This window comes from Periplaneta americana, chromosome 7 (assembly GCF_040183065.1).
Source record: "Periplaneta americana isolate PAMFEO1 chromosome 7, P.americana_PAMFEO1_priV1, whole genome shotgun sequence".
Taxonomy (NCBI): Eukaryota; Metazoa; Arthropoda; class Insecta; order Blattodea; family Blattidae; genus Periplaneta; species Periplaneta americana.
The window spans coordinates 43,523,298-43,544,086 of record NC_091123.1 but is presented as its reverse complement, the minus strand read 5'-3'; the positions used below and the strand labels follow the sequence as shown (position 1 = coordinate 43,544,086).

The 20,789-nt window shown below is 35.1% G+C and overlaps 1 protein-coding gene across 3 annotated transcripts in view; it reads right to left on the bottom strand.

Annotated features, from left to right (window-relative positions):
* Window positions 1-20,789, bottom strand: part of numb (NUMB endocytic adaptor protein) — an 847,398-nt gene that overhangs the window by 577,006 nt on the left and 249,603 nt on the right. The window contains exon 2 of one of the 3 annotated variants that reach the window (XM_069830643.1): window positions 9,222-9,743. The exons of 1 other annotated variant lie outside the window; for it this stretch is intronic. In XM_069830643.1, the coding sequence (XP_069686744.1) occupies window positions 9,222-9,299 (78 nt within the window). In that variant the 5' untranslated portion in view covers window positions 9,300-9,743. Of the gene's footprint in view, window positions 1-9,221; window positions 9,889-20,789 lie in introns of those variants that run through there. One more of the 3 variants, XM_069830642.1, reaches the window with a different exon arrangement.

Here is a 20,789-nt window from a genome sequence, read left to right as displayed (position 1 = left end):
CGAAATTCATGTTGCGATACCTACAACACCGTGTTTTGGCGCACGAATGAGTCACTTACAGTTGAGCTACAACAAGGACAATTTAGTATATTCTCATATGGATATTCATCCCTTTGATTGAATAAAATGAAATTAGAAAAATTGGCACTTAGCACATTTAAAATGTTAGGTTTTCAATTCTTAAATACGCGTAGGCCTATGTGCAGGCATTATAAGTAACTTTCTGCAAGTAAGGCACAAGACACAAGTTTTATAAGACTGAGTATGATTCCGAAACAGAAATATCCACAAATAAAAGGATAGACGCAGCAGAAATCAGTTGCAGGTATATAATTAAGAGAACAAAATGGAGCACAGACATAATGAAAGATAATCACAATATGAGCAAAAGCGATGAGCTGAAACTGTATTACATCCATACCTGCCAAAAGGGACTGCAAATGTAGAAAGATTTAAAACAAATATGAGAGAACAAGATGGACTTACAAGATCGGAATGGCTCAAACTTTGATGTTTGATGTAGGAGGAGAACGGGAGAAAGAAGGGAAAAGAAAGAAGAAAATCGCTGGTACAGTGAATGGACAAACAATTTGCAAACAGAAGTTTACAATACTAAACAGAAGGAGTAAAAATATCGTAAATCGAGGAAAGCTGACCACGACAGCAAAATAAATCAGTTGCAAAGGACCGCGAAAAAGGAAGATTTCACAAAACGAATATCAAGATCCCTTTCGATGTTGCAGCTTCATCTCTGAGAGTATCCAGTCCCACCATGATATTTAATTCAATGAAGTCGCTTATACAGCCTATCTCGAGCGAGTTAGAAACCAGAATCCCCAGAAGGGTTTCTTCCATCCATCTAGCTTCCAACATGAGTCAAGGCCAACTGGTTCGGGAGTTCTTGTCGATTTACCCACAAAGAATTCACAACTAGGAACTTTTTGCGACAAACGCTTCGAAAATGGGTGCAGTTGTTGCTAACCTCAAGATTTTAACCAACAACGCTGTTTCGCGCAAAGACCTGTCACAATTTCACGAGAAAGACTAAGCACTGTATTACTTCAGCGGATTGCACAAGAAGTGAAAAGATCCCGGAATTGTTTATTGTAACTGTATGAGTGGTAACTGTATAATTAGAAGTTCAAACGTGTTAGTCACATGAAATTCAATGGAACTGGGTTTCGCCTGTTTAAGGCTGGGTATCGAATGTAGTCAACAGTTCAGAAAATCTTAGTGACTACTGACTCATATCATTGAAAAACATAGAAAGCAAGGACATGGTTGTTCAGTCTTTTCTCTACCTCGACACTGGAAAGAAATACCAGGACATTGTCCCGGCTTTCTTCAATCTCAACGAAAAATAAGATACTAAACTTTATAGCAGGCTAAGTGAACCCTGGAGTCATTCTAAAAATTAACGATAAAATAAAAAAATTACATCTTCATCAGGCCCTTGAACTCATGCTCCTCCAAGTCCGTAATGTTGTTATCGATAGAGGCAATTCTACTCCTAATACTTCAACCCACATAGCTCATGACAAACTACACCTCAACACTCAATTATTACAGTCATGTGTGATTTTTGTGTACTGTAACTTCAACAATATGAATAACCAATTAAAACTGAAAATTTAAGAACTAAATAATGTCACCCAGACGTTTAATAAACTTGAAAAACATAGTTCAATTTCATAGACACTTTACTAGACGACATAAGAATCTGTAGTTACGATTACAAAATACGATGTTGCACTGGACTGTCTCAAATTCCGTAATCAATAATATTTCCGTAATATATCTGATAATACTACTATCCCTTGCTTAACTACAAATGAGCATATATGCTACTTAGGTGTAAATTTTTCTGACGTTTTGTATATTCGATTCCCTAACCGTTTCAAATGTAAATCATTTTACCTTTTAAGTGTGTTTCCAAATTATGTAAGTTAATACGCTTTGTCAAATCTAGATTTTTGTTTTGTGTTTGTTCAGTACAGAAATAAGGTCCATTCACACAATATCATTATTGATGTCGCGTCAGTTTAGGTCAGTATCAGTGTCTTCCGTGATTACCAATTTTTAGTCAGTGGTTTTCGAAATGGTGAAATAGACGAAAATTGGCAGTGATCGCCATAATTTCGAATGAAGAAGAAAAAGTGCATCAAGGGAAGAAACGGAAATGAGTACACAAGGCATAAAAGAAATCAGAAAGTGAAGGAAGTGACTGGTGGGACGAAAACATTTTTTTTTGTATTTCTGAATGTCCGAAAATTGTTCTAACATATTGTTCAGTAAAATAAGACACCCTCTGGAGATATGCTATAACCCCGAAGGAACGGTAAGCAGTTTTGAAATGATCACATTTCTTTTCACAAACATCAGGGCGTCATTTCAGTTTTTGCTCGGGGGGGGGGGGGAAGAGCAATATTTTTAGGGAAGGTCTTATATGGTATATTGTATATTTTCTCTGAAACGAACTATTTTCCCTACCGTAAAATGGGGTAAATTTGATAGCTGGGGTTAACTTGACTATAAAAATATAACTAAATGGCATTGTTCCTTCGGCACATGGCATTTGTTTCTTGTGATCGGCTATGCAGCTAAGTTGTAAAAATTAGCCTATCTTAAATGCTTACTTTCATTTGCTAAATTACATACATATTTATAGACGGAGTCAAAATAGTCCCTTTCTCACGGATGTAGCAAAATTTTTAATTTTAGAAACTTAGAAATTGTATTAATTCAGAAACAATACCTGTAAAATCCACTCCTAAGTCTAATTCTGCACGTTTTATTGCACCTGTGTAAGCTACGTATTTTTAAGCCTTTACAGTAGTCGCTCAAACTGTCTCCAAAATCTTTTTAACAGGTCGTCACTTATCAAGAAACCCTGATGAGTGATGACAGATGAGACCCTCCCTGCCTGAACACATATCTTAAATTCTGTAAGCAGTAAAGTAATAATACCACTAATTCCGAAAGAAATGGGTTTGGTTGCACATACTGTCTACTCTAAATAACAGCCAAAAAAAAAAAAACTAGACAGTCCTAGACGGGAATTGACAATAATTAGACCTAGTCTTAATAAATTAATTTTATATGCTCAAAATATTAATATATTACGCAGTGGATTAAAACACCAAATTTTCTGGAGTATTCATCACGGGACAAGGCACTGCAGGATGATATGTCATTACCACAAACAATTTACCGAATTAGCCCCAACAAATATCTTTTGTGCGAGATCGTGCGTATTTGCTTGGTTTCCGCACAAAACCAACCCGCGGTAAGTCTAAAATTCCACATTCAGTATTCCCAACCGAACACACATAACAATTTCCCTCTTCTTACCGCTTAAGTGACATATTCATTTTACTGCTTTAGGCTTTTAACATATTATTTTTAGAGACGTTCAATATAGTATAATTATAAATTGGAAACTTACCACTGCAATTTCACCTAAATTGCACTGTTAATTATTGTTTTTAAATATTTGCAAAAATTAAATAAACTCTACAACTCCACTAAAGTTACTGCATTTCGTGATGCATGTAACATTAAGGACGCCGTTTGTTTTAAGTTCGAATTTATAGACTGGGGGACAAATAAGACAGACGTATATCACGGCCTGCTGGAGTATAGTAAACACAAAAAACATTTTAAAGCAACAATGTTGAAGATAGATATTTTTGTTTTGCAAAATTGCAGTCATTGAACAGAAACCAAGATGGAGATTTCATTGCAACTAATTAGAAATTCCTCTTTCAGGTATGTAATAAACGACCTTCGCTCAACTACGATTCGCTTTTTCAAACTTTTCCTCGAACATGAAAACTTCAACATACCGCTCTTGTAACGCATATTACTATTATTTCTTAAGCGTTTAAAAGATGGAATATTTTAATACTGAAGGTACACTTCTTCCATTTTTACTTTAGTAGTATTACTCAATGGAGAAAGTTACACAACGCAGAACTGCACGCATTGTATTCTTCACCTGACATAATTAGGAACATTAAATCCAGACGTTTGAGATGGGCAGGGCATGTAGCACGTATGGGCGAATCCAGAAATGCATATAGAGTGTTAGTTGGGAGACCGGAGGGAAAAATACCTTTGGGGAGGCCGAGACGTAGATGGGAGGATAATATTAAAATGGATTTGAGGGAGGAGGGATATGATGATAGAGACTGGATTAATCTTGCACAGAATAGGGACCGATGGCGGGCTTATGTGAGGGCGGCAATGAACCTTCGGGTTCCTTAAAAGCCATTTGTAAGTAAGTAAGTATTACTCAATTATATATTTTTAATCTTAAACACGGGGGGCAACTGCCCCGTGTCCCTCCCCCTCTCCAAATGACGCCTCCGACAAACACGAAAACAGTATAGGCAAAACACACAACAACGCTTCTTTGAAACAGCAAAAATATCGTTGACGACGATACAAAAATATCACACGGATACTGAATTGACACTGAGGGCTACAGTACGGCACTGCGCCAGATATGTAGATGCGTTCCAATCAAATTATCAGAAGCCGTAATATTCATGACTGACGAAATTTCACGAAACTGAACGGACATGGTACTGACATGTGTAGATGAACCACTTCCTGATTTATAGATTATAGTGTTGGTTCGGAATCCTCAAAGAGAACGTAAAAGAATTCAATGGCGGTGAATTAATCCTTGAAAGTGGATGAAGATAATGATAAAGGCTGTAATAGTTCATAATATAAGCATGAAATTAACAAATTCGGCTGGTGTTACATTAAGATAATTTCATACACCATATGGACCACTCATCATCCACTTCATGAAGCTGTTACAACTGAAGATATTACGTTCAATGTGTTTGCTTGTAGTCGTACCACGAATTTAAACAAGGGAAACCTATCTACTGTAGAGGTGGATAGTGTAATAAAAAAATTCCCGACCCCTGCTTTAAAGCATCAGAACCAGAGTTATTATGCTATTGTATTCAGGAGGAGGTATGACAGCTGGCAAAGAAATGGGTAGGGTTTGCGCGCTGTTGTCAATTTTGGCCAGTACTAATAAAACTAGGCAACCATGCACGACACACATCAATACCAGTATTTTTTTACCGTATTTCCAAAGCATATATCTTCCCCAATTCGTTAAGAAAGTATTATTTCATAGTTAACCTAAATAACTAGGATAAAGTTGTCAAATAATGATAAAAGACACACTCGTTAACTATTCATAAGTACTACCTTCTGCTCTTTTTTTCTGATTAGTTTAAATATGCAATGATACATACATCTCCGCTTAACTTCAATAATCTACATAAGAAATTTTATGAGATACCGTACATCAACACTTCACTAGTTTTGAAAACACAAAAAACAGTAAGTTGTCTATACGTGACTAGTTATCACTTATCAGGAAGTAAAATTCTTTAAACATATCTTCCTGATCGTCAAAGAATACTTACTTCGTATGAAATAATATGAATTGCATGCCGTATATACAATAAGCATTGCATTCCGGTTTCTATTTTTGAATAAAAAAAAAATCGGCAGGACAATGTTGCAAGGAGAAACGAGTACACTCTATGAATTGATTAATAATGAGTACGCTTTATGCACTGAATAATCATTAGGCCTATATATACTGCAGCAAAAACGTTAATGAGGGTACGTACTACGGGATACTATTATAGGCCTACTAAAACTGTGTGATGGCATCTATATTTATACAAAATACGGAAATTTATGCTGGAAAAGTTATAACACAAATTTTCTACATTGAAGACAGCAAAGTATTTGCTTCACTTGGAAATACGTACATCAAACTGGTAAGAATAGATTACTGTAACTCCAATGTTTAATCTTTAATCAACTTTTGAACTACGCACAACAAATATTCGGCACCTTTATGGCACGCCCAAACACGAAAGTGACGTTCGAAGACATTTAATTGGCAGGTAACATAATAGAAATATGATATATTATCTGAATATATACTTAATATGTACTCTTGTACAGGAGCATTATTTCATTTTTACTTCAATTTTTATCGTACCTCAGTTTTTCAATGTACTTCACTCCCATCCCTTCTACTAATAGCCTTACGGTCATAGTAAACAGTACGTTCCAAAAATATGTTCGCGTTTTCCAGTGACGAAAGAGCTTTCAATATTGAATCATTTTCGTACAGGTACTGTCGTCCACTTGCCTACGTCGTATCCCGGTTTCCCCCACCTGCTTCTATTCGCCAGCTAGTGGCTGGACTGTCTTAGCTCTTTTCTGAGAACATTAATTTCTGTTAGGAACTGGACGTCTACGTAATATTATACAACTGTTTAAAATAACTTAAATAAAAGGGCCTCGTTAAGTAATTAACTGGCATGTGATTTCCTCCCTTTCTACGACGCTGCGACGTAGCCACTTGGACGGACAGTAGATAGCATGTCTGAGTAATTTTATCTTTTCGGATCGGGCAGAAGTGAAGATTAAACTTACAGTACGTAAGCTACTCTTTTATAGAGTAGATACAGAATTATTTCAACATGAGTTACTGATACGAAGCACGAACCTGGTAATTGGAATTACGTACAATAGTCTATAGTGCGATAATATGCACATTAGAACTGAAGCCTTTATCGAAATGAACGGCCACCATTTTAAAAAAATGTGTTTAAATATCCATATTATGATTATTTTTCAATTTAACTTCATTCTCTATATTGTACGCTAATGTGCTGTAGACAGTATAATATACACTGCATAATGAATACGTCCACATGGACAGCTCAGTTCGTGAGTAAAAACACTCATTGTTAATACTTTTCTTCCCTCCTATACCTAGTAAAGTGTTTTGTTTGTATATTACGCCAGTATCATCGTACTCCAGTCGTGGAAGGGGGTAGCAAACGGCGTTGATGCAGAGGTATAGGCAAGTTAATATTAAAAATGTTAGTAAAAATAAAACGATGTCCCTGTATATTCGTACCACTGCTAAAAAGGGAACAGTTGATGAGCTCATGTCGAAAGTTTTTCCTCAAACTTCGCACACTGATCTCCACAGCAGATACAGTACAAAAAATAATCGTTGCCCATTCTAACTGAAAGATTGCGAAATTAAACCTTGAAAAAAAAAAAAAAAAAAAAAAAAAAAAAAAAAAAAAAAAAAAAAGATTATCGAAAAATTGACTAGCCCTCGGCCTTCAGTAGACGGTTTCAATCAGCACGTTGTGTGCACGACATACATCGCATATACATGAGTGGATAGAGATTCACAGAAGAAGGTAACTACTCTTATGTACGCGCCATTGTTTGTTAATGTAAAATTCAAGGTAAATTTTCATCATACCCTTACTTAGAGTGGTACGAACAGTTATCTTTTAATATTATTTTATCTGCAATGAAGAAGTCGCACTTTTCCATAAGCTGGTTCTTTAACCAGATATTAAAAATTCCAAAATCTATTGCAACCAATCTTACTTTTTTTTAGTAGACCCCTTACAATGTAGACTTACTGTTTTACTCAATGGTCACTACATTGTTCTAACTTTCAGTATTGCTAGTTGTAGACTAAATGAAATAACAATGAGCTTTAAAACAATAAACGCAAAGGAATTAAATTCAAATTTTGTGTAGTCATAATATAACTATGGAAATATATGGAAAAATGTAAAATAAAATTCAGCTATTAAAGACGAGTATTTACCCTGGACCAAAAAACTGTTATTTCCCTCACACATAAAAAAGTGGGAATGAAAGGCCAAATATTTTCCGTATATCACCCCGCATTCTGCACTTTTACCATCTTTTCTACAAACATAAATAAAATTTCAGAATATGTATTACTTTCTAATGCTTCTATGGTTGCATGGCAAAGAAAATAAACGAGAACTTCAAAGCAAATCAGAAAACAAATAAAACAAAATTCAACATGCACATCCACATCACTTAAAAACAACATAGGCTACTGTATGTGAAGTCGCAGTAATATTATTTTCATTATTATCACTACAACTACTACTAATTACTGCTATCGCCACTACTATTCACCGCATGGAGTTTCATATCGGGAATTTTTCCGAACCTGAAACGTTTCCCCTACGTTTGACAGCAATTTACATCAATCAACATTCTTAAATCCACCACGTTATATGTATTAAAAAACAATGCTGTCATATTACCTTGTAATCCCGATTTAATCTGTCTGAGGCTTAGTTTCTTTGTTATAGTTCTAACTGAATAATTATTTTTGCTTGTCAATGTGTTCCTTTTTTATGGCGATCATTAATAATGGCTTGATATATTTTCGAAATTTTTATGTGTTATTCTTTCTACAGATCTTACTTTTCTGATTACCTCTACAGAACGATTTCGCGTAAAAACGCTGATTTACAAAATGTAATCTTTCAAAAATAATACATCGTGTACTACATTGTTTGATAAGACACTTTTTTTTTTAGAATATGTGCAATTCTCAGACGTGTTTATTTCAGCAATTCATTGATTTTTATTTCCCTAAAAATACCAGTACCTACATTATTTAGATTTCAATTCAATATATTATTTTCTGTTTCGTAATTAATGCAGATTTTTGTTTCGGTGGTCTATACAGTATATTATGTTCGTTGCATACAACCCCTAGGCTATATTTTACGGACTTTTCTTTTAATATTTCTTCTATTTTACGAGATAATATTACAGAAAGCGTCTAGCTGTAATAGACGAGAATGTAAGAGAAATTTCGAACGAATACAAAAGTTCAGGTAGTGAAAAAGTGTGTAATTCCTTCAGTGATAAGTCGAGTGAAAGTTCCTGAAACCGTTACACCTACCTGCATATTAATTATAATTATATCAATCAACCAAGATCATATCACCTGTTACATACAATAAACCTTCTGAATGGAGAAATTAGCGCTGAGGTAGTTCTGGTAATTTCGGAAGTGAAAATCGTTAAATTTATAAGAAATTATTTTTGTTGGAGGTGTAGTTAATCGTATATGCAAGGCATAACAAAAGCCTAAACTAACCACATGTAATCTGTCACAGATTCGTATATGCAAGGAGTATAAGCGGAGTACGAGGGGAACTACCTCAGCACTAGTTTAGCCTGGTAATGCAATTGTTTAGTAAACTAACCTAAAACAGTATAATTTATTAGTAGTGTTGTTTTTCTTTAAAGGAATTATTCGAGTAGAATTTGTATGTTTTCCCTTCAGGGAATGAAGGACTTACCTTTACATGTTTGAGTGATCTTCGAGCAGCTTTTGCTCTATCCAAAGGCTCGTGATGCGTCGAGGAATTTTGACCCATTATTGCAGATCCAGGAACGTATGGAAGAATTATACCACTCCCAAGAGGTCGGTGTGCACTACACTTACTCGTAGGTAATAACAAAAAACACTACACTGCACTCACACTGTAAAGATTTTACGATCTTATCTCCAACTACCACTCACTTTTCGTTTAAATGCACAAAGAAGACAGTAAAACAAGAAAAGATATCACAGTCAAATACTGTAAGCACCATCAAGAACGATACGTTTGAAAGAAGAATCACTCTGTTAAGTATCACTAAGTGTAACACTTCTCACACAGAACTGAAGGCACGTGTTCTCTCTTCAGTTAACAGTAACTTTCTTGCCACATTGTGCTTCGACACCGCATCAACACCTTTGTCTCTCTACGATTACTCCCGCATGTCTGTCGATGAGCAATTCGTACAGGTATGTTATTCAAGACAATTTGCAACACTACCTGGAGGTAGGAGAAAGAGGTGTGTTGGAATGCAAAGTGATGAGCGAGCGACGAAGGTGATTGTCGCTTGTACCCCTTCCTCCTCCAGCTTGCCTCGACCACTCTACCTGACTGCAGCCGCCAGCCTTCTCGTTCGTTGCCAGCTTGCTTGCTTGCTTGCTTGCCTACGTTGTCTGCTCGTACTCACCAAACAACTTCAAGACCTTTCTTCTTAGGTCTAAAATCTATACAATGGGGAGTATACTTGCACATACGTCCTGTTCCAAAAACGTCGACGGAGAGTTAGCTTGAAGTCATACACGATGAAAAAGAAAGGAGGGGAGATGGATAAAAAAGACACCTGTCCCCACCCCGAAGCAGGCATGATGATTTAACTCGGTCACACCAACACTATGAACCAATGTTTTAACATACCGGTACCAACACCAGGCACAATGCCGCAAAAAAAGGCGCGTTGAGAGCAGAGGATCGAAATTCATCGATACACGACAATCAGACTGTATTTACGATACATTCGATACTTATTGTAATAAAGCGGTATATCACTACTTCATTTATAAATTAAGTGCTGTCTCAAAATATTCACATCTTTTGAATATGAATTTACTATTCACTGCTCGGAAAATTTCCATACTTATTCTTATTCTTAATACTTCTATTTTCAAATACTCAACTACAGTATAATGTAACAAACACTGCTTCACGCGATACAAGTTTTAATTTAAGGGATGTGTATGCGAAAGCTTGGAATAAACTCATTATAAATTCGCTACTCATTAAACTGAAGATGCACAAAAAGTTGCAGTCACAATTTGATCTAGTCTTTTAGTTATAAATGATGATCTAGAAATATTTTAAGGAGGTAAACACAATCGTTAAGTATACACATGTCACTATTACACAGTATGTTGAAAAGCATTTTTAAATTTGCACATACGAATAGGAGTGCACATATGCCAAAAATAAATTATGTTAGAACACTGAAATTTTATGTAGGCCTAGACTTTCACAACCTAAGTTCCGGTACATTAAAAGTAGAGTATTATATCCATGTAAAAATTTCAACTATTTTACATAACTTACGAATCTTAATTAGAGTATGTAACAGTCTATTTTAAAGATTATGTTATTAAAATCTACAAGTAAAAAGTCAAGCTCCTTACAAAAACCATTCTTTAGATGTGTGCACTTATACTCATATACGTCCCCCCCCCCCCACAAATGTGTGATAGTGTGCAAACTATGCACCTAAAAATTGTCTCATACCTTAAAGTATTTCTAAATGACGCATTACGTTAAATTATATCTAGTATAATCTGGATATTTACCGATTAAATATCTGCACATTTGCATAATTTTTTTTTTTTTCAATTTTTTTACGTAGAAATAAAACTGCTGTTTTTAATTCGAAACTTTACAATAAAATTTTTCCGAAAATTAAATTATTTAATTTCTTATTCCCAAAATAAAAAAATGACTAGGACCACGCGGTAATATCCCAGTTAAGATGTTGCGGTACAAGCTGACAAGTCGCGGGTTCGATTACCGATGGGGTCAAGTGGAATGTACTGCCTGATAATAGATGTACATATCAGCCAGAATCTCAATCAGAGGACAAAGGTACATTATAAGGGAAAAATGTGGAAAAACCGGAACATTTCCGGCCAAGATTTAAATCAAAAGGTCCCATTACACAAGGTCAACATGCTGTCTTTAATCCAGTCCGTTTATTACGTGTGCAGTTTTAATATCGTTGTATACACAAATTAGCAATAACCTTCAAGTAATGACTGTCCTTCTCATAACTGAACTTTAATGGGGTGTATCATGCATGAGATCCACATTACAGCGGCTTCTGTTCAACTCCGCCTCTGCAGAGTCATATAAACGCGAAGAGCCCGCAACAGGCTAAGCTTCCATTCTGCTTAGTTTCGCTAATGAGAGTAGAATACTGTGAATGCAATCTGTTCAATTTACATAGCCTATATGAGGCAGGCAACTCTCTCTTATGTTGCAGGAAGTAAAGTAAATCCGTGGCGCTACAGCCCATGAAGAGCCAAGACCGACCAGCCAGCTGCTGGACTGACGTCCGCATGCCGGAGCACAAGTTGACGATCATCCAACCAGAATGTAGATATCGTGTGGTTAGCACGATGATCCCCCCAGCTGGTTTGCGAAACCGGATTTTCGCTACCTATCGTAGCTCCCCATGTGCATCACGATGATGGGATAATTTATTAGCACGCTTTCAACTGCAGAGATCACTCTGTGTCAAAATTCAACGTGAGCGAAAAATGGCCGACAAATTTTGCCGATAGCCTTCTATCAAAGACAGGATTCTTTTACATGCCTTAAATCTACGACACGGGACCCACAGCTTTACTTCTCTCAAGAAGAAAGCCATGCTGAGGATCTGACAACACCTCAAAATCTACAGTTTTCTGTCTTTGAACAGCTACACCATCGTGGGGAGTATTGCTGATGATGATCCTGCTGCTGATGATGATGATAATCGCCATAATTCGTCGTGGACTGAGTCCTTTGGCCAACTCATATTCTGTACCAACACTATAACCAAATCACACAATTCTCCACAACGCATAACATATCACAAAAACCAACCACAGCTACAGCAACATGAAAACAGACATGAAAATCCTACATATTCAACCGAAAAACCACAAATTAAATCCACTAGACCAGTACGAAATATAAAGACACATAAAAACACACCCACAACACATACTCAATGCACAACTAAATTTCAAAACACACTCTGACTCCACATTACCAAACACAAGCGCACCCCCCACGAAAACAAGTGAATAAACCGGAATAAGAACTTCACTAGTTCTGAGGATGACCAACACGAAGTCGAAATTAGTCAACTGGGTAATTTACCACTTAGTTTTCTTTTTAACAAAAAGTTGTTATGATTAAATTCAGAAATGAAAATATATTTATTATTATTATTATTATTATTATTATTATTTTAAACTGGTTATTTTACGACGCTTTATCAACTGCTACGGTTATCTAGCGGCTGAATAAGATGGTGATAATGCCAGCGATATGAGTCCAGGGTCCAACGCCAAAAGTTATCCAACATTTTCTCTTAATGGGTTGAGGGAAAACCCCGGAAAAAACCTCAACCAGCTAACTCATCCAAACCAGGATTTTGAACCAGGGCCCGCTCGTTTCATGGTCAGGCGTGCTAACCGTTATTATTATTATTATTATTATTATTATTATTATTATTATTATTATTATTAGTAGTAGTAGTAGTAGTAGTAGTAGTAGTAGTAGTACTATTAATGCAGAGCTCAATTATTAAGATCATTACATCCACTCGATATTTTGAGCAACTGACTGCCGAAGACTAAATACCGAAGAAAAAGTACGGTACTTAACATTTAGGAACTACATAAATGAGAAGATTAATTAATGAAAATAATGTACGACGACAGTTAGCGGGATAAAAAGAACAATAAGACAACAATACGATATACAGTAAATACAAAGGATACAGATTACAAAGACAAAATAACATCTCAGAAATGGGGTGATATGGGAGTGTAAATTTATACTAATAATAAATCTGTAGCCGAAATTTTTCTGGTAATTTTCTATTTTCCAAAAATAATTGGTCCTAACATATATAATTAACCATCCTGAAACCGAAAATCGCTTTTTTGAAATTTTTGTTTGTCTGTCTGTCTGTCTGTCTGTCTGTCTGTATGTTTGTTACCTTTTCACGCCATAATGGATGAAAGGATTTCGATGAAAATTGGAATATAAATTATGTTCGTTGTAACTTAGATTTTAGGCTGTATGGCATTCAAAATACATTATTTAACAAGGGGGTTATAAGGGGGCTTGAATTAAATAAATCGAAATATCTCGCTTATTATTGATTTTTGTGAAAAATGTTACATAACAAACGTTTCTTTACAAATAATTTGCGATAAGTTTTATTCTTTGAAAATTTTTGCTATTTAATGAGATAAATGAGTTTTAAAATTAAAATAACTGCCATCTAAGGCCGTATAATGAAATAAAAAACAAATGACTTCGTCTTTAAGGGGCCTTGGACAGCAACAATCGAAAGCTATGAAAGATAGCCTACAGAGAATGTTTCTGTGTTTTTGTGAAGTAATATCGGAAGCTAAATTAACCGATTTGTATAATTAATTATTATTTCACCACTGGAAAGTGTAGTTTCTCTAGATGGACATAATGCTATAATGTTATTACAGTAACTTCTGATATAATATAATATAATGTAATATAGTATAATATAATATAATATTAATATAATATAATATAATATAATATAATATAATATAATATAATATAATATAATATAATATATGTAATATTATATAATATAATTTAAGTTATTTGAAGGGTTCAGGACCATAGTGGGCCAAACGCCATTTACTGAATACGTAGAAAACAAGGGTTAAAATTAAGTTATTACCATAATTCAATGGAAACCTATAACAAGTAAAATAAAGTATACACATTAAATCTAAATGATGTCAATGTTCATTAAACTATAGTTGCATGTAATAAAAATTAGAAACATGTTAAAGGAATTGTCATTGCACCAAATGAGTGTCTCTGGACCAAAATGATCGCATTTTAATTATTTGGATGCAATTTAAATTAAGTAATATATTAAACGATTTATCCTTCTATCCCTGGATCAAATGTCCTATTTTAATTATGTAATTACTTTATATTTATTTCTAACGGGTGCAGCGGAGCGCACGGGTACGGCTAGTTGGTAAATACTATTACTCCACAGGATAAAGTCCTGAAGATCACAAGAAAGCTGGAGCAACTATACTCTGATTATTACGGGCTGACAGCCATACAAAACTGAAGGATAAATTAGTCATCCACTATACAAATCTCATTCATGCAAGCATTGCTACACATGTATACATCAATAATGATTTCTAAGAGTCAAGAGAAGACAAAAATGTATGGCAACACGCATGTTTATCCTTCTATACACTCTTCTACATAGACTGTAAATTATGTTTTATTTAGCGTCTCTCGCAACTGCCGAGGGTATATCGCGTCGCAGGTGTGCCGGAATTTTGTCCCGTAGGACCTATTTTACATGCCAGTAAATCTAATGGCATGAGCCTGTCGCAATTAAGTACGTTCTTAAATGCCATCGACATGAGCCGGGATCGAACCCGCAACCTCGGGCACAGAAGGCCTTCTACATAGATAATGTGTCCCTACTTTGGTAGCTAATTTCGATTACGCCTTGTAAAGTAGGCTATTCTGTAAGCTAACAGTATACTTCATAATTCCAATTTGCATTTCCTGTCTGTACCGTAACAAATGCACACGAAAACAGTAAGGCAGTTGCTATTATTGGACGCAAAGAGTGGTAAATATATAAATAAATGCTTTGAACCTCTGCGTCTACCGCAATAATTCAATAACGACTAGCCTTCTTAATTTACCCACACTGCACAACTATACGAAACATTTTCTCAAACTGATACACATCCAACTTCCTTATCAGTTTTCCTAACCTCCATCCAACATTCCCAATTGACGGGGGACTTGTTCGTCAGACAATAGACTTCCTATGTGATGAAGCAAGCTGTGAGCTCTCACAATCGCCGTCCATGAAGGTTGCTGGCAGTCAGGTGGGAAAATTAACTGCTACCACATGTGTAGAAATGAGGTTGTTGCCAACATTTTAAACGGACGCAATGATCAATTTCTACCGTGGAAAAATAAACACAAGTTCTGTACGTGATTTTTCGTAAGAAACTCTACAAAGTAAAACTATTAACGTAGCATTATTTTTTAACGATGCTGAATTTCTCTACTTCCACACGCACAGCAAACGACGAAATCTGAACAGGGCACACGTGCCATTACAGTATTCTCAACGGACAATAATGGCTGCCATTTGACAAGGGAGTCTTGTTGTTCGTAAATGTTTGTACAGAATTCGAAATTAAATGTAGCCTATACAGTGAATTTCTATGGCTGCTACTTTCTTCGGTGATAAATGCAAACAAAATGAATAGATTTAATACACTTTGCTACTAAATGTGATGTTCAGTATGTACAGCAGTTAACTCGAGAATTTAGAATGACTATTACACTCTTACTACGTCATACTACTTTTGACCAATAAAACGGTACGAAAGGACGTATTTCAACCAAGCATGGCTGCTTATCGCACAATTTTATCGCGTCCCTAGCATTTGTTTAATTTTATCGCGTCCCTAGCATTTGTTTCTTTGTTTGCCAACATTTGAAACTGCGCTGGTCTGGACGTCAAACCATTCCAGTAGATGCACAGCAGTTTCAAATATGACTCGCATTGGCATTCAAGAACAAGAATTAATAAAAATCACTGATCATACCTATGCATCTTCTGAAATCCGATTTACAAATAAATGAAGAGCACCATTCGGAAATCCTGAATAAGTTGAATACACCATGTAGATCTAAATCAACGAATTCCACTTCTATTACGCACACGTCCAATATAACATCAATTGAACCACCAACCACATTCAAATTTGAAAATTGTACATTCAATAATTATTCCTTTTAAAATTATTCATGTTTATTTTTTATGTCATCGTCGTTAATTAAAACTTTTCCAACACTTGTGTACAGTATATTAGTTAGGTTATGTTATAGCTTCTGCTATATGATATTATGGATAGTCACGTATCAGAGATTGTTTAATATTAAGATTTATTGAAAATCATCTGCCAAGTGACGTTGATTACTGGGATTCGGATAATAAGTGGAATGCAACTGTTTTAATAATAAAAATGAAACTGAATCAACAAAGCCTTCTTGACTAGTAACATTGCCATCGTGTATAATAGATCGAGAACTTCTCGACGAGAAGGCATTGCTCACTACTGCCATCTAGCATGCATCTAGCGTAATATTTATAATGTTGAGATGGTACATAATACATTTGAAGACAGTTATATTTTCGTAAGTCAATTAATATTTTATTGTATTGGAGTACTTCGTTACTTCTAATCTTTATATACTTTCTTCTAATCGTGTAATTGTCAATTAAATCCCACTCGAGTTTTGATTTTCTCTAGATAAATCAAAACGTCTCGTGAGATTACTGTTGATAAATTAATTATAATTGCTACACGAATTGGTTGGGTCACTGGCTGAGAAGAAACTGCCCACTGAAGGATGTACTGGAAAAAATGGTGAACGGGAGAAGAGTTCGGGGAGAATAAGATATCAGATGATAAACGACATTAAGATATATAGAGCATATGAGGAGACAAAGAGAAAGGCAGAAAATAGGAAAGATTGGAGAATGCTGTGTTTGCAGTGAAAGACCTGTCCTTGAGCTGAAAACTGAATGAATGAATGAATGAGTGAATGAATGAATGAATGAATGAATGAATGAATGAATGAATGAATCCAGAAAAGTTATATTTTTTTATTATTCTGTATAGGGTGCGTGTACACCATTAAAGGTAACTCCTTCACCGCGTTGTCTCATTGAAATAGTAAGCTGTAGGCCTATAGAGCTACTGTACAGACTTGCTTGTCATTTGTGAGGACTTCCTAAACGCGTTACTGTCAAAACGAATTATCTCTCTTCTTATCAACCACGACCAAAAGTAAAACGATGTGTTTTTTTTTTAATTTTAATTTTATGAAGAAACTCTATGCATACAAGTTATAGAAAGTGAAAAAAGGAATATTTTGAACATATTTCCAAAGCGATGTCTTTCATGCGTACCGAGAAGTTTGTATTTTTATTTGCACCATGTAGGCCTCCTTATTTTACAATTTCGAATTCTTCAAGTCTCAAAACACACACACAAAACATTAATTAGAAAATAGTAATTTAAATGTATTATTACGCTAAGGCATATCATTTAAAAAAGAAAGATAATTAAAACAATTTAATAATATTCTAATTGTGCCACATACTGATATCAGTTCGCAGATGTTCAAATGTCCTCTATTCATTGTCAAACAATTCTCAAGTCTGTCTGGGAATTCTTTAATGTTTTCAGCAATCGGTTCTGTTGATCTGTCGTATCTCAGCCATAATTCTTCGTTTAACTCTTCCAAGTATCATGGTCGGTCCTGGTAGACACTTCACTTCAAACAGCCCCACAAAAAAATCCAATGATTTAAGATCAGGAGACCTGGAGGGTCATTAAAGAACCATTGTTATCCCATTGTTCTTAATTAGGTTTCGTTTACGATTATTTAATTCATCACTCTCTTATTCGCCATAGTGATAAATTTTTATGCTCAAACACTTCTCTTTCTTGTGTAGGCATACATTGCGAACATAAATCTGAGGCAATTTTTGATAAAATAATAGTTTATAAATGATTGAAAATATGATTTTGTATGTTTTAAAAACTGAAGAATTAAAAAATTGAAACATAAGTACATGTTGCCATTAGATAAATGCTCCTTGGCGCACTCTCTACTATAAATTAAAAACATAATATTTGGAATAGTAATATGCGTTACAAGAGCGGTATGTTGATGTTTTCATGTTCGAGGAAAAGATTGAAAAAGCGAAACGTAGTTGAGCTTTTTTTAATTTCCGAGAACATGAAAACAAACATACCGCTTGTGTATCATACATTATTTTGTGCGAAGATCGTTTATTACATACCTGAAAGAGGAATTTCTAATTAGTTGCAATGAAATCTCCATCTTGGTTTCTGTTCAATGACGGCAAATTTTAAAAACAAAAATATCTCTCTTCAACATTGTTGCTATAATATGTTTTCTGTGTTTACTATATTCCAGCAGGCCGTGATATACGTCTGTCTTTTTTTCCCCCAGTCTATAAATGCGAACTTAAAACAAACGGTAAGGTTATGTAATGATTTATTTTACATTTTAATATTTTAACAATATTATTTATATAACATATTGCAGTAAAAACATCGGCATCTGGAATCTTGTTGATTTTTTCACTGCTTCCTTGATGTTACTTGCATCACAAATGCAGTAACTTTTGTGGTGTTGTAGAGTTTACTTAATTTTTGCAAATATTTAAAAACAATAATTAACAGTGCAATTTAGGTGAAATTGCAGTGGTAAGTTTCCAATTTATAATTATTACTATGTTAAAAGTCTCTAAAATAATATGTTAAAAGCCTAAAGCAGTAAAATGAATATGGCGCTTAAGCGGTAAGAAGGGGGAAATTGTTATGTGTGTTACGTTGGGAATACTGAATGTGGTATTTCACACTTACCGCGTATTGGTTTGTGCGGAAAGCAAGCAAATACGCACGATTTCGCACAAATATATTTAAAATATTCCCTTCCTACAAGTTGTAACTTTAATTTACAGAGTTTCCTAATGCAATTAAAATATTATAGATTTATTAATTTGTCAGACAGAATAATATCTGTAATATTGACAATTAATATTTGAGGAGAAAAATTCACTCCGGCGCCGGTAATCGAAGCCGGGTCCTTGGTTACGTACCAAGCGCTCTGACCACTGAGCTACGCCGAATTCAATCCACAGCACCGGATCGAATTCTCCTCCTTCAATATTTCCCTTTATGGCCTGACTCCAAGTTAGGCATATATGTTGACGTATATGTCCAATGTCAACTGCCATTATACTAGGAGCGCACTCAGATGAGTGACTTATTTGGCCGGGATTCCGCAGTTAAGTGCACAGTAATCTGTACAGACATATGCACTGCTAGCTATGAGATTATAGATTTATTAATTTGTCAGACAGAATAATATCTGTAATATTGACAATTAATATTTGAGGAGAAAAGGGAAACATTGAAGGAGAGAATTCGATCCGGTGCTGTGGATTGAATTCGGCGTAGTTCAGTGGTCAGAGCGCTTGGTACGTAGAACCAAGGATCCGGGTTCGATCCCCGGCGCCGGAGCGAATTTTTCTCCTCAAATATTAATTGGCAATTAAAATAGTAAAGATACCAGCTGCGTTATATATGCGTATTCTTTTTACTGGACTTTCATATGGTATCAAGAGAAGACAAAATAATACAGCAATAACGGAACAAAAGTTGAATTTGAATGATAAGGAAAACCTGATGCTCAAAAACAGTTTCTGCACAACAAATCACATTGTACATGGGGGAGTTCGAATGATGGAAGTTTTAGTAAGAAAGCATCAAATAACTGACTGGGCTGATTGTGTATCTTTATAAGCAGGCTTCGAGACTTTGGACCCGATACAATAAGTTTACTGTGCATGTACTATAGGTTGTTGACTCGCTGCAGGTAGTGAAAGGTAGAGATGTGTTGAGGTTACAACGTTGCTGTTTAGAGTAGAGTACGGTAGTATGGGGAAACACAAATATGCACATTCTGAAAGTAAATATACATTACACAATGACAATGTCAAAAGAATGTGAAAAGCATTTATTTTCCTCTCTTTTATAAGCATTTGTGTTTAATTATACACAGTGTTAATGGTGGAAATAAACATGTAGCAGTTTTAATTTCTTCATTTATCCTATTGGTCGTCTTTAGGAAGTACAGTTACAATACCGAATTGCAATGTACTACAATATATATTCTCAGTGTCTCAAACATAAATCTTTTTCGGTTATCTGCCAAACACAGTTTGTACTGTGAAAAGCTGTACTCTACATCGCATGACCTGATAGGAGCAAAACGAAAAAACCTAACATCATTGCAGTCTCTAAGAGACAGTCCTTTATTCTCGGGTGACTCTGTGTCCACTTATTTGCTGTTTATATTACACAATGCTCCATATCCGTTATTTTTACATAAAATTGATTTTCACTTCTGTTTTACACGTTCAGTAACCGGTGTACTTGGTGTCTCATTAATTCTCTGTGTCATTTCCTCAACTAATCTGAGGGCTTCCGGCATCTCTTGCTCTGACTTTTCTAACCGTGTAATAGTTTCAGACACAGTTTTAAAATAGGTTTGTATGAAAACCAAATTATTCGTCAGAACTTTCAAATCCAGAAGGTTTTTTTTTTTTTTTTTTTTTTGCGTAGGCTATTTGTTGGTATT